A 13,203-nucleotide genomic window follows, 5' to 3' on the forward strand; every position below is an offset into this window, starting at 1 on the left:
GATGTCAATGTTCAGAACTAATGATATCACGCATATAACACAGCAAACTTCACATAAAACATGATGGTAATTTGACCTGATATTCTTATGTGTTCTAAACAAATGCAATTGCGGCAGAAAACTATACATTTTCAATTGAAGAAACATACACAAATTTGATGTAGTATAATAACCGTAATGCCAAAGATTTGAGCTGAATACAAAACATCTAACGGCAATAATTGTTTCTTTTGACATAAAAATCTATTTAAAAATTTACTAAATTGAAAAACAGTATAAAATTGCATCTTTACAACTAAGAGCATTTCATCTTCATTATCCTTGAAAAATGCACAGCCAACGATGACAAAATATGGCTGTCAAAGTTAGTGAAAAAACCTTTAAATACATACTGTCGCTGGACAGACACTAACTCAGAGTATAAAGTTGTAGTGGAAACAACTCCCTCCCCGGCAACATATACACTGCCTTTATGTCCCATTATCACTATTAGTTTTCAAACTGATATCATAAAAAAGTGATGGAAAGTAGTTAGTAGTAGTAGTAACTAAGATGGAGTTGCTTCATGTCAGGTGTTGGGTGGATTAGAGACAAGCTCAGGCAGCACCACCACTAGTCACTGCCAGAGAGGCCTGCATCTCAACGATCTCACTCTTCAACTTCAATATTGTGATCTTAGTGAGCAGTTCATTTCTGAAAAACGACAAAAGACAATTAGTCTATGCTGTATGATTAAACCAGTTTCACACTAGTTCAAGACATAAAAAGTTGATAGGGTAAGTTATTGAAGCTTATCATGGAGTTGCACTCCCCTTCCTAACAACCTACGTCTGCTCACTTTCTTACCTGGTTTGAGACCGATTACTTCTCATCATCAAGATACCGTGAAACCTTAAGTTGAACGCCATGGCGCTCTATTTTTCAACCCTTCCTCTATAGTGGCGGTCAATTGGAGGCGGCACTCAAATAGAGGCTGGCGGTCTATTTTTCAAATGGCTCATCAGAATTTTTGGAAGATAAATTTAGCCCTAATATTGGCAAAGTGAATGCTGCCTATATTCTGCTCTCTTTTTTCGGTGGAGCAATATTAAACCTTTCAGATGCAATAAATCTGCTAACTTACTTCTAACTTGTCAAATATCTCTTAATGAATAAGCATTGAGAAACCGAAAAATATCTTTACCAGTTAATATCTACTGCTTGCAATTGACCAACGTTGATATTATAGCCTGTGTCCTTCATTGCAATTTGTTGGCATTGTCAATTTTTATTTCATTCTAAATTTGAAGACATATTTTTATTTTATATCTATAATTAACAATGTTGCATAAAAGCTCATGGTAATCATTGATGTTTGCAACAGTTTGCAGCCAAAACTAGCTTTTTATATGCAATAGAAGTGGAGTTATGAGCATCGATCCATTGTAAGCAGTATTAAAATAGCAGCAAGGATGCTACTAAATAACATGCTATAAATCTGCATATTTATATAAATTGTATAATGATAATCTATCAAATGATACAAATATATATTTATGACCAAGTGACATAAACGAACCATACTAATATTACATGCAGAAACAAAAATTGACGCTTTCAAAACAAAAATATTTTCATCATTTGCTCGGATAGCTGCGTTTTGATTGTTACTTTCGATGGAACAAATATCTTCTAGTTGTCCAATACCTTCCACAATATCTTCTGGCCTTAACTCTTTTTCTGCACTGCTGAACTAGTCGATATTAGCGTCCAGAGCAGAACTTTTTTTGGCAGAGCAAAACTCTTACACGCTGCATTTACTACAAATGCAATGTGTAAAAGTATTAAGACTGCGTTAAACAAGGAATTACTATTAGCCTGAGACAGTTAGTAATCATTTTTATGGCATTGCTTTCAAAGTTCATCTACCATCGTAAATTTCAACCAGTTCTATATATGTAGGCTACTTCGAAGAAGACTGCGTTAAACAAGAAATTACTAATTAGCCTGAGACAGATATTTATTATTATTTCTATGGTGTTGCTTTCAAAGTTCATCCACTAACATAGATTTAAACCAATTTTATATAGGTACATGCACTGCGAAGTATCAAGACCACGTTAAACAAGAAACTACTGTTAGCCTGAGACCGTTATTGATTTTTTCTATGGTGTTGCTTTCAAAGCTTTAACAAAAAAAAACTAAAAGCTTTAGAGTGTGACAACAAGAGAATATATTGTTATTGACGTAAACGATTCAACATTAATACGACTTTGTGGACACTTTTCTACTGATCCCTTGATATTATGGGTTCATAAAGATCGAAGATTGTCAAAGTGGCGTTCAAATGGAAATGGCGTTCGAATAGAGGGTGGCGCTTTATTTTTCCACCCTTCTCTCGTAGTGGCAGTCAAATAAAGGTGGCATTCAAATAGAGGTGGCGTTCAATTAGAGGTTTTACGGTATATATTATAGAAGCAATTTGTGTGTTTAAGAACTATGTACATTAATGCTTCCAAAACGAGATAAGACTGACCTGTGCTGACGATTAATCATGCCCATTCGGACAAGCCCGCTGTCATTCAGTCTCTGCAGAGTTTTACCTAAAATAGAAAGCCGACATCACTTGAAATATCCCAGTTCGATCTAAGTTCACATGTATAGCAAATTTCTTGACGCAATGTAACCACAAATCAAGAAATATGATGAAATGTATGCTGGGATGAGTGTTGATTACGTGTACCGCTGTTTTCCAGATAGAGACCATTTATGAATCACACTGGAGCAAGAGGAAGTACAACCCACACATTCTTGAGTCGGCCAGCTCAAATAGTCTAAATTCAGATAGTTCCATTATTTTAACAGACTATATTTAGCAGCTAATAGTTCATTAGTAAATAGAAACCCTTTATTTATCAGTGCCAAATAGTGGTTGGTATGACGAAAAAGATTCTAGAAGACTCTATTATGTAAGAAAATGATAGATGCATTCTGCAGATTATATCAGCATTACTATGAAAGGCTTGGATATTGGATAATTCAATACCTAGTTTCTCAATAGAACAACTTGACACAGCTCTCTCATATATCAATCTTGCATCCCTTTATGTCGAAACACAAGACAGATTTGTAGCATAAAATAAGCTAGCACCGGCTAGATGTTGTCAGTGCCAGTGGCATGTATATGAAGGTGCCCTACCAGTGATACTGTGCTCCCTAAACATGTCACCGTAAGCGAGAAAGTAGCCCTCCCCCATGTGCTTCTTTAGCCAATGAAGAACATCATCAGCAGTCCACAAGCAGAGAGGCTTTTGCTTGCTCACTCTTCGCTACCAATGAGTCAGCAGCGGCAAATTACAAAAGCGAGAGAATGTTGCTTTCTGATGGCACATAAAATGCAACTGGTGAAATACCAGAGATGGCTGCAGCTTACAATCAATAAACAACCTTATTATACAGCTACTTGAGCTTGTGAGTTTTATGAAAATGATGAAGAAAATAAAATGATTGACCGTAAGTTAAACTTCGTACTGAGCTGGAAGAAGATGTTGAGACTCTTGACATGTTGGAACTCATCACTCTGACTGTATTTGATAACGCATAACCCGATTAGCAGGTGCGCCTAACACCCCTCTGGCAGAGGTGTAAGGTCCCCGGTAAGATACCTACAAGAAATGAGCCAACAACTAAAAATCCTCCATCTACATGTAGCCCTTTGCACTGAAACGATGACAGATCAGCGAGGTAAGCGAATGATGAAAGTTCTATTTGTACATCTATCAATTATTTGTTTTTGGCAAATAGAAAGGTGAGTTCGTACATTAGTTACAAGAATGTGTGAGAGAAATAAGCAGCACACTGGTATCAACAGATATTTACAACTTTCACACGACACAGTTCAAATGATTTGGCACGATTTTGCAACTATAACAATCAAATATATAACAGTAATATAATTAATTATAATTAAGTATTATAACAATGCAACTTTTAGCCCTGAAGACACTTGTTAGATAGATCATACAACAATTAATACTGTCAAAACTGTAAATAATGTTATGTACAAGTAATTGTATATACCATATAGCATGTAGTTGAATGTCTGTCAGTAATTTTAATGGATGTCTTTATCAATGAGAAATCTCTCTAAGGTGGTTGTTAAACTTTCTGCTGCTTTGTATCCGTGTCCCTCAAAATCATGGCCTACATGTACATGCCTTATTTATCCCTGAATCTATATCAAAAACTTTTATGGTTGAAAATCTGCTTTTAGACAAACATCGTTTTGTAAAATGGTTCTGAGTTGCCCACTTATCATGATATATTCTCACAAAAAATTAAATTCCTAATAAATATGTACACTACTAATATTGATCAAATGTTGTACAACTAAAATCATGGATTCAATAAAACCAGCGAAGAATAACTTTGAAATTTTTTTATGAAAAGACTTACACCTTAAGTTTACCATTATTTTCAAAACGAAAACCAACTAACCAGTGCATCTGCTATGCTATGAACAACTTGTGGCTAGTCCGACTGACCTACCTGTTGACAGATGTTCTCAGCGAGGGGTAAACCTTGATTAAACTCCAAAAAACATTTAACCTTATATATAAATAGAAAGTGGCTGCTTGACCATATAAAAAATTCCGTTTCTAATCGTTACAAACAGCTTGACAGTAATTTTACAGTTTATAGGTTGAAACACTAATTTGTATTTTAATCTAGTTATACACATGGCATGGGCATGTAGAGGCAATTGTACTTCTTCATAGGTTTCCACGATTCCAGAACTGGCTCACACACATCCCAATGCTTTAATCACACACTTTCTTCTAGCGCTTGCTCAATCATATCGATAGTGAGTTAGCGCAGAAGACTTCACATGAGTAGATCTTATAAAACGCAAAGAAACGAGAAGTAGAAAAGAGATATTGACGATAAAGACCTCTACTTATTCTGCGTGAAAAGAAATGGATGCCCTGAAAGGAACAAGAAGCTACAAGCAATTAGAGAAAAATGTTGCAGCCAAAATTTCAAGAGAGTGAGGTCAGCAGGGGGTAGGCACATCCTCGTCCCTCAAGCGTTGAGATATCTACAGTTATTCATTGTATAAACATGTTTACTTTTCTTTTCGAACTGATAACTCAAGTCTCTTATGATTGGATTTCCCCTTTTTATTTTCCTTATACCATGCTTAAGGTCATGTTCTAATGTTAGCAAAAGCACAACAAATAAATTGTCAGCGAGTTGATTATATATCTGATCATTCTCCTTGTTATAAACACTAGTTCCAACAAACAGGTGGCTAAAAGAACTTAACTTCATCTTTGTGGACTTTTACAAGGAAAGTGTATCAAAGTTATTCTTCAAAGGGACATAAACAAGCTCTAGGAAAAAGACAAGCTCAAGGATATCACTGCTGTGGCAGACACAGTAGTGGGCCACAGTGAACCCATCTGCGTTCAACAGCGCTTGACATTTTCAAATGCCGCATTGTCATAATTGTTCCAAAGATTGCCAGTATGTTTACAAACGCAACCCGAACTGCTCTGGAGTAAAATGTAACCGAAATTCCAAATCTACTAATTTAAGAGCTATATATTTATATTTCATTTTGAGTTTTAAATTAAAGATGGGTATACCATGGAGTGTAGGTTTATAGTCAGGCAATAAAATATGCAGATGAAAACTGACACCTTCCTTGTCATTTTATGCATTGCTGGCACCTTTTTATTAAGACAACACATTGTTAACAAAGAACACTGGGTATCCATACAATGCCGGATAACAATATATTTAATTTCATGTTTTTGTAAAAAAAACTTGCGTTGTGTAGTAACCAACTGTCTTGGAAGCTACAGTATATATGCATAGTTATTGCCATTTTTATAGCTTGATTGCCATTAAGCTGCGAAACTTCTGTTCAAACTAACAGTAATCACGGTAAGACTGGAGTAAGGTTCCATTTTAATTTATGTTAAAGGTTGACTTGCAACAAAATTCACATTACAGTTATTTGGTATCAAAAGATTCACCATGTCTTACTCTGTTGTGTTGTAGGTGCCAAATATGTGGAAATGTGATTACAAGCTCTTAAAAGCTCAAAAACGAAAAGCCGCCGTAGATTGGAATTTCTTTATTTCTCTGACGTAGCCATGAAATTTGGTTATTGTCTTGTCACATGATGTTTTCCCGTGAATTGAAAGGGCAATAAAAAGCTCAATATAAAACTTATTGTAGCACTAGTTTATGACAAACACTTCGGGTTTTACCGAAGACCCCGTATCAAATATAGATGCTCGATACTTAACAGTTTTGTTTTGGCATTATTCAATCGTCAAGTCGTAATCTGATCACGCGACCCAATACTTCGCAAATAATTTTTGCAGCACTTTTCGATTATCACAGGTGACCAACAGGCTCGTCATGATTATCAGACAATGATATGCACTCCTTCGAGCTAAGGTTAAAAAATTTAACGAATTTTTACGGTAAGTTATAAGATATCAGTGCTAAAAGTGACAGCATTACAATGACGATAAAATAGACGCGTAAAAACAATAGGCATGGTTTTATTGAATGCGTGAAGTATATTTGTGGAAATATTTCAACGAATGAGGTTGCATGAAAGTGTAAACAGAAACCATCTACCACAACTACGTCACATTTAAGCCGTTTTGGAAAGAGAATCCAAACTACGGCGGTCTCGTGTGGCTGCGATTAACTGTTCATTTTTGAGCTTTTAAGAGCTTGTAATCACATTCCCACATATTTTGCACCTACAACACAACAGAGTAGGACATGGTGAATCTTTTCATATCAAATAACTGTAATGAGAATTTTGTTGCAAATCAACCTTTAAGAAAAACTATTGCATGTACTTGATTATTACTGACTGTAACTTCCAGTTTCTCTTGACATTAAAAGGTCGCTGTTTGCTATCGAGCATGTTTTTTCAGCTAATAATGTCCTTGCTATGTTCATTCTAATAGAATAAAAAACAAGTTGTTTCAAGAGTGTTGACCAGAAAACTTTGTAAAACCTTGTTTCATTTGCTTATAAACAATTTTTTCAATTGGGAAGCTAATCAACAGCAAAATTTAGAAAAAATCAAAACGCAAGGCAAGCATCAATACTCAGAGTGAACACACAACTATAGCTTCCAGATTAACGCCAGTTTCGAGCAAGAAATTATGAGGGTACAATAGCAAAATAACATGCCTATGATAATAAACAAGGCAAACGGGCAGCAGTAAACGAATAAGTTCCGCAAATAATCCCGCTATATAACAAGGCAGATTCTGGAAGAATATCTCTCCCCTTAAAGGCTACCGAGAAATGAATTAGTGGTTGACTTGCAACCAAATTCACATTACAGTTAATAATCAAAAGATTCACCATGTCTTACTCTGTTGTGTTGTAGGTGCAAAATATGTGGAAAGGTGATTACAAGCTCTTAAAAGCTAAAAAACGAACAGTTAATCGCAGCTACACGAGACCGCCGTAGTTTGGATTCCCTTTCCAAAACAGCTCAAATGTGATGTAGTTGTGAGAGATGGTTTCTGTTTACACTTTCATGCAATCTTATTCGTCAAAACATTTTCACAAATATACTTCACGCATTCAATAAAACTATGTCTATTGTTCATACGCATCAGTTTTATCGTCATGGTAATGCTGTCACTTTTAGCACTAATATGTTATAACTTACCGTAAAAATTTATTAAACATTTTAACCTTACCTCGAAGGAGTACATATCATTGTCTGATAATCATGACGAGCCTGTTGGTCACCTGCAATAATCGGAAAGTGCTGCAAAAATTATTTGCGAAGTATTGGGTCACATGATCAGATTACGACTTGCCAATTAGACCAGGCCGAAACAAAACTGTAAAGTTGCGAGCATCTATATTTGATACGGGGTCTTCGGTGAAACCCGAAGTGTTTGTCATAAACTAGTACTACGATAAGTTTTATATTGAGCTTTTTATTGCCCTTTCAATTCACATGAGAACATACGTGACAAGATGATAACCAAATTTCGTGGATACGTCATCGAAATAAAGAGATTCTAATCTACGGCGGCTTTTCGTTTTTGAGCTTTTAAGAGCTTGTAATCACATTTCCACATATTTGGCACTTACAACACAACAGAGTAAGACATGGTGAATCTTTTGATACCAAATAACTGTAATGTGAATTTTTTTGCAAGTCAACTTTTAAGAAAAGACATTTTTCAATAAAACCATCAAATTTTAACCACTCTTTAGGTACGGCATACTTTAAGATGCTCAATTCCAATTACGGTAACTAATCAGTGTATATGCATTTTTGTTTTTTGAATAAAGACCCATCGGCCATGTTTTATTTCAGACTTGAATAGATCGCTGGTATTCCGAAGAGAGAGAGAGACAGGTATCACAGGCTTTGCTAACAGGTTTGTTGATAACATGTCTGTTAGCTTACTTGTGTTATGTGCAATCACTAGCAGTGCTTGTAATACTGTTTATTTTCTCTTTACAGTACTGTACTCCTGTATGTTGAGTGGACCTCACATTATAAATAGCTGAAACTATCAATCTAACGTCTTCAATCAACAACTCGCATAGAACAATCTTAAACAAACATGGTGCCTCAAGTAAGGAGCTGAAAAATTATCAATCTAGTACAATCTGATTCCACTGGCTTACCTGCACTACCAAGCGACACTGATACCACGGATTTTGAAATTGAAGCTGTACCCACAAAGCCTAACAATCCAGCAAGATGAGTGTTGACTTTCTGGTTTTAAAGTCCATACAAGATGGCTCTGATTTCTCCCATCAATGGACTAGATTTAAAGAAGAATTTGATTTTGTCCTCACTGCTACTGAGAAATCAAATTCTGAAGACAAAGTTCAAATAGCAATCATGCTCAGATGCATAGGCCCTCATGGTGTGGACATCTTCAAATCCTTCACTTTCGCAAGTGAGCAATACAAAGAAGTCTATGCTGATGTAGTCACCAAGTTTGATGCTTTCTGCAACCGAGGATCAAACAAATTAGTCAAGCGGCATCAACTTCTTTTTACTAAACAGGGCATCCTGACCATTGATGAATATGTCACAGCATTGCACAAAGTGGCAAGAGAATGCCAGCTTGATGAAATGTATGATTTTATGCTCCAAGCACTGTTAATGGTCATAAGTGATGATCAACTCAAAAGGAAGTTGTTTGATGACAGTGGTGGTGACCAAGGATTGAGTCTGAAACAAGCAATCAAGAAATGCAGAGTAGCGGAGAATTCAAAGAACGATATGGCAGTCATATTATCAGACGAATCTGTTCAGGTTGTTTGACATACAAGGAAGCAATCTAAACAAAACCCAGCATCTGTTGCCAAAGATGATGGAGAATCCACCGTAAGGTCCGCTCGCAAAAAGATGAGCAAGAGTCTGTGGTAACTGTGGTTTATCCTGCCTACCCCCCATGAGTAAGGAGAGTGAATCTGAAGCTGAACAAAAACAAATGTAGAGTCCACCTAGATGAGCTACCATATATATATATATATATATATATTGGTCACATCATTCCACCTGACAGTGTCAAACCTGATCCGAAAAAAATCAGAGCGATTAAGGACATGAAAACACCCAGCAACAGCGATGGAGTATCTCGATGTCTGGGCTATGTAAGCTATTTGGCCAAGTTCATTCCCAAGTGCTCAGCGGAATGTGAGCCTCTGGGACGAGTGGTTGGGGTGAAGCACACTGACTTCATGTGGGGAGTAGATCAAACCAGAGCTTTTGATCGAATAAAGCGTCTTATGGTAGATGCCTTCCGACTTAAAAGTTTACTTGCAACAAAATCCACATTACAGTTATTTGGTATCAAAAGATTCGCCATGTCTTACTCTGCTGTATTGTAGGTGCAAAATATGTGGAAATGTGATCACAAGCTCTTAAAAGCTCAAAAACGAACAGTTAATCGCAGCCATCATGAAAACGGCGTAGATTGGAATCCCTTTCCAAAACGGCTCAAATGGGACGTAGTTGAACACGATGGCTTCGGTTTACACTTTCATGCAACCTCATTGGTCGTAATATTTTCACAAACATACTTCACATGTTCAATAAAACCATGTCTATTGTCCTTCGGCGTCTATTTCATCATCATTGTAATGCTGTCACTTTGAGCACTGATATCTCAAAACTTACCGTAAAAATTCGTTTAATGTTTTAACCTAAGCTCGAAGGAGTGTATATCATCCTCTGATAAACATGACGAGCCTGTTGATCATTTGTGATAGTCGAAAAATGCTAAATAAATTGTTAGCGCCATTTGGCAGGAAGTATGGGTCACATGATCAAATTACGATTAGATGATTAGACCAAGCTGAAACGAAACTGTAAAATAGCGAGCATCTATATTTGATATGAGCTTTCCGGTAGAACCTGAAGTGTTTGCCTTACACTAGTGCTACAAGAGGTTTTGTATTGAGCCTTTTATTTTCACGTGATAGCATCACGTGTCAAAACAATAACCACAATGTATGAGTACGTCATCGAAATAAAGAGATTTCAAACTACGCCGTTTTCGTGATGGCTGCAATTGACTGTTTGTTTTTGAGCTTTTAAGAGCTTGTAATCACATTTCCACATATTTTGCACCTACAGCACATCAAAATAAGACATGGTGAATATTTTGATATCAAATAACTGTAAAGTGAATTTTGTTGCAAGTAAGCCTTTACGTACATTCAGGTCAATGAACCAGTGGGCGTTCAGACAAATGCAAGCACTGATGGGCTAGGAGCTGTGCTCTTGGAGAATGTTCAACCTGTGTGTTATGACTCGAGAAGTTTATCGGACAGCGAGAAAAATTATGCACCTATTGAACTTTAACTACTTGCCATAGTGTACGGAATGCAGAGGTTCAACCAGTGCGTGTTCAGTAATCCAGATGTGGCAGTGCATACTGACCACAATCCGTTAGAACAGATCTTCACTAAACCTCTGACCAGGGCGCCAAAGAAGCTCAGGTCTATGCTACTGGCTCTTCAAAGATATTTCATGAAGGTACTCTATAAACCTGGTGTGGAGCAAGTCACTGCGGATACGCTATCAAAAGCCCCTGTTGACGAGACAGACACAGCAGGAGTAACAGATGAACAAATCTTCACTGTTAACCAACTGAGGATCTTCATGTCGAATCTGACAGTATAATACCTCAAGAAAGATCTTCCTGTGTGTGAGAATACATATCAACAAATTAAACAAAAAACCAAGGGTGATCTAACACTAAGCATGCTACAGTCAATGATCATGTCAGGATGACCAGCCAGGCCAACAGATGTTCTGGAACCATTGAAAGAATACTATGCATTCAGAGATTAACTGGCCATGCTTGATGGGGTCATTTACAGAGGTTCAAGGTTGGTTATTCCAGCACATGCAAAATCAATGACCTTGGACAAATTGTATACCAGTCATCAAGGGACACTGGCCACAGTGCGGAGTGCCAGAGCTGCAGTATTTGGGCCCAAGATGCCTGAAGACATCCGTTGAACAGATCAGTGTGTCACATGTGCTCTTGATGCCCTAACCTGCTGAAACTATTCATAGTCACGATATCCCAGACTCTCCTTGGAGTGAGATTGCCATGGATATACTGAGTCACAAAAGCAAAGAATACCTGACACTAACTGACTACTTTTTAGACTTTTTTGAATGTGAGCCACTTGTCAACCAACAGTCTGCCACGGTCATTAAGCAATGCAAAAAGACTTGCTCTTTCTGGCATACCAAATCAGATACACTCTGACAATGGTTCACAATTCACATCAACAGAGTTTGCTAAATTCAGTCAGGAATGGGGATTCACACACGCACGCACACACTACTTTTTCACCAGGACACCAACAGTGTAACAGCAAAGCTGAGGCAGCAGTGAAGATTATGAAACCAATCATGCGACAAACCGAAGACCCAAATATGGCACTCCTGGAGTACCAAAAACACACCCACATTGGGTATGATCACATCCCCCGCTCAGAAAATGCGTGGAGATGCTACGCGATCAATACTGCCGACAGGAAACCGCTCCCGGAAGGTCAATGTCCTAGATCAGAAACTCAAGCGAAAAGAGGCAGCCCAACATTTTTACAACAAAACCGCAAGAAATTTACTAGCTCTGAACATTGGATGTCCAGTGCTTCTTAGAGACGTGCAATCAAAGAAAACAAGATGGCACCAAGGAAAGGTCATTGAACAACTATTTGATTGTTCAGAGATGGTGGCCAACCAGCAAACAGACTAAGCAGTGAAGAGTACTAATGTAGATCTCTGACCCTATTAAAAAGTTGATGCAAGCTCTGCAGCCATCAATCAGTGCAATGCAGCTCTTGTGAACCGTCTAACCTCAGATCTCTACCCAACCATCGATGCCGCCGATTCCAAAATGAAAATAATCTTTCTGATCATGCTATGGCTGACGTACCAGTTACTAGTGACCATCCAAAAGGTAGTACAGATGAGAGCTCTCCCAGACATACATGGAGACGATGTAGACAGCCGAAAACTCCGATCAAGTTCAAGGACTTTGTGTAGTATAAGTAGATAGATAAGCCTATGTGCCTTGTAAATGACAACAAAACTTGTTGTTTATGTGCAATCACTAACGGCGCTTGTAATATTGTGTGACACTAACGGTTGTGTACTCTGACTTTTGTTGAGCTTGATGTAACATGTCTACCGTTTGTACAATTTTGTATTCAATATTTTTCTCGTGTCTTTGACCCAAAATTTCACTCTTCCAAAACTCACTTTCAAGTTAAGCATAAAGAGATGTTGATAACATATTAGTTAGCTTACTTGTGCTATGTGCCATCATTAGCAGTACTTGTAATATTGTTTATTTTCTGTTTATAGTACTGTACTCCTGTATGTTGAGTGAACCTTACATTATAAACAGCTGACACTAACAATCTAACTTTAGATTGTTAGTGTCAGCTGTTGTTAGTCTTCAATCAACAACTCGCAACAAACAACCATAAACAAATAAGGTCAAATGTAAAAACTACTAACAAACACCGTAAACTAAATTCAACTTTTTATAAATATAATCAAAACGAGTTGGACAAGTGTCAAGCGTTCGGTTGTCTAAATCAGTTACGGTAATAATTTTCCAGTAATATTTCCGACTATTCCACCTTTTTGAACAAACGAATAATAGGCTC

General features: G+C 37.2%; 1 protein-coding gene across 1 annotated transcript; it reads right to left on the reverse strand.

Annotated features, from left to right (window-relative positions):
- Positions 1–59: 59 nt before the first annotated feature.
- LOC137410497 (protein aveugle-like) lies at positions 60–4,084 on the reverse strand. The gene is made up of 5 exons (XM_068095925.1): positions 4,060–4,084; positions 3,511–3,644; positions 3,179–3,308; positions 2,516–2,582; positions 60–693 (listed from the first exon to the last, which is right to left on the reverse strand). Exons 2-5 carry the CDS (start codon positions 3,553–3,555, stop codon positions 597–599), a joined length of 339 nt encoding a protein of 112 aa, XP_067952026.1. The 5' UTR covers positions 3,556–3,644; positions 4,060–4,084; the 3' UTR covers positions 60–596.
- Positions 4,085–13,203: the final 9,119 nt, after the last annotated feature.

Source organism: Watersipora subatra, chromosome 1 (genome assembly GCF_963576615.1).
Source record: "Watersipora subatra chromosome 1, tzWatSuba1.1, whole genome shotgun sequence".
In the NCBI taxonomy this organism is placed as follows: Eukaryota; Metazoa; Bryozoa; class Gymnolaemata; order Cheilostomatida; family Watersiporidae; genus Watersipora; species Watersipora subatra.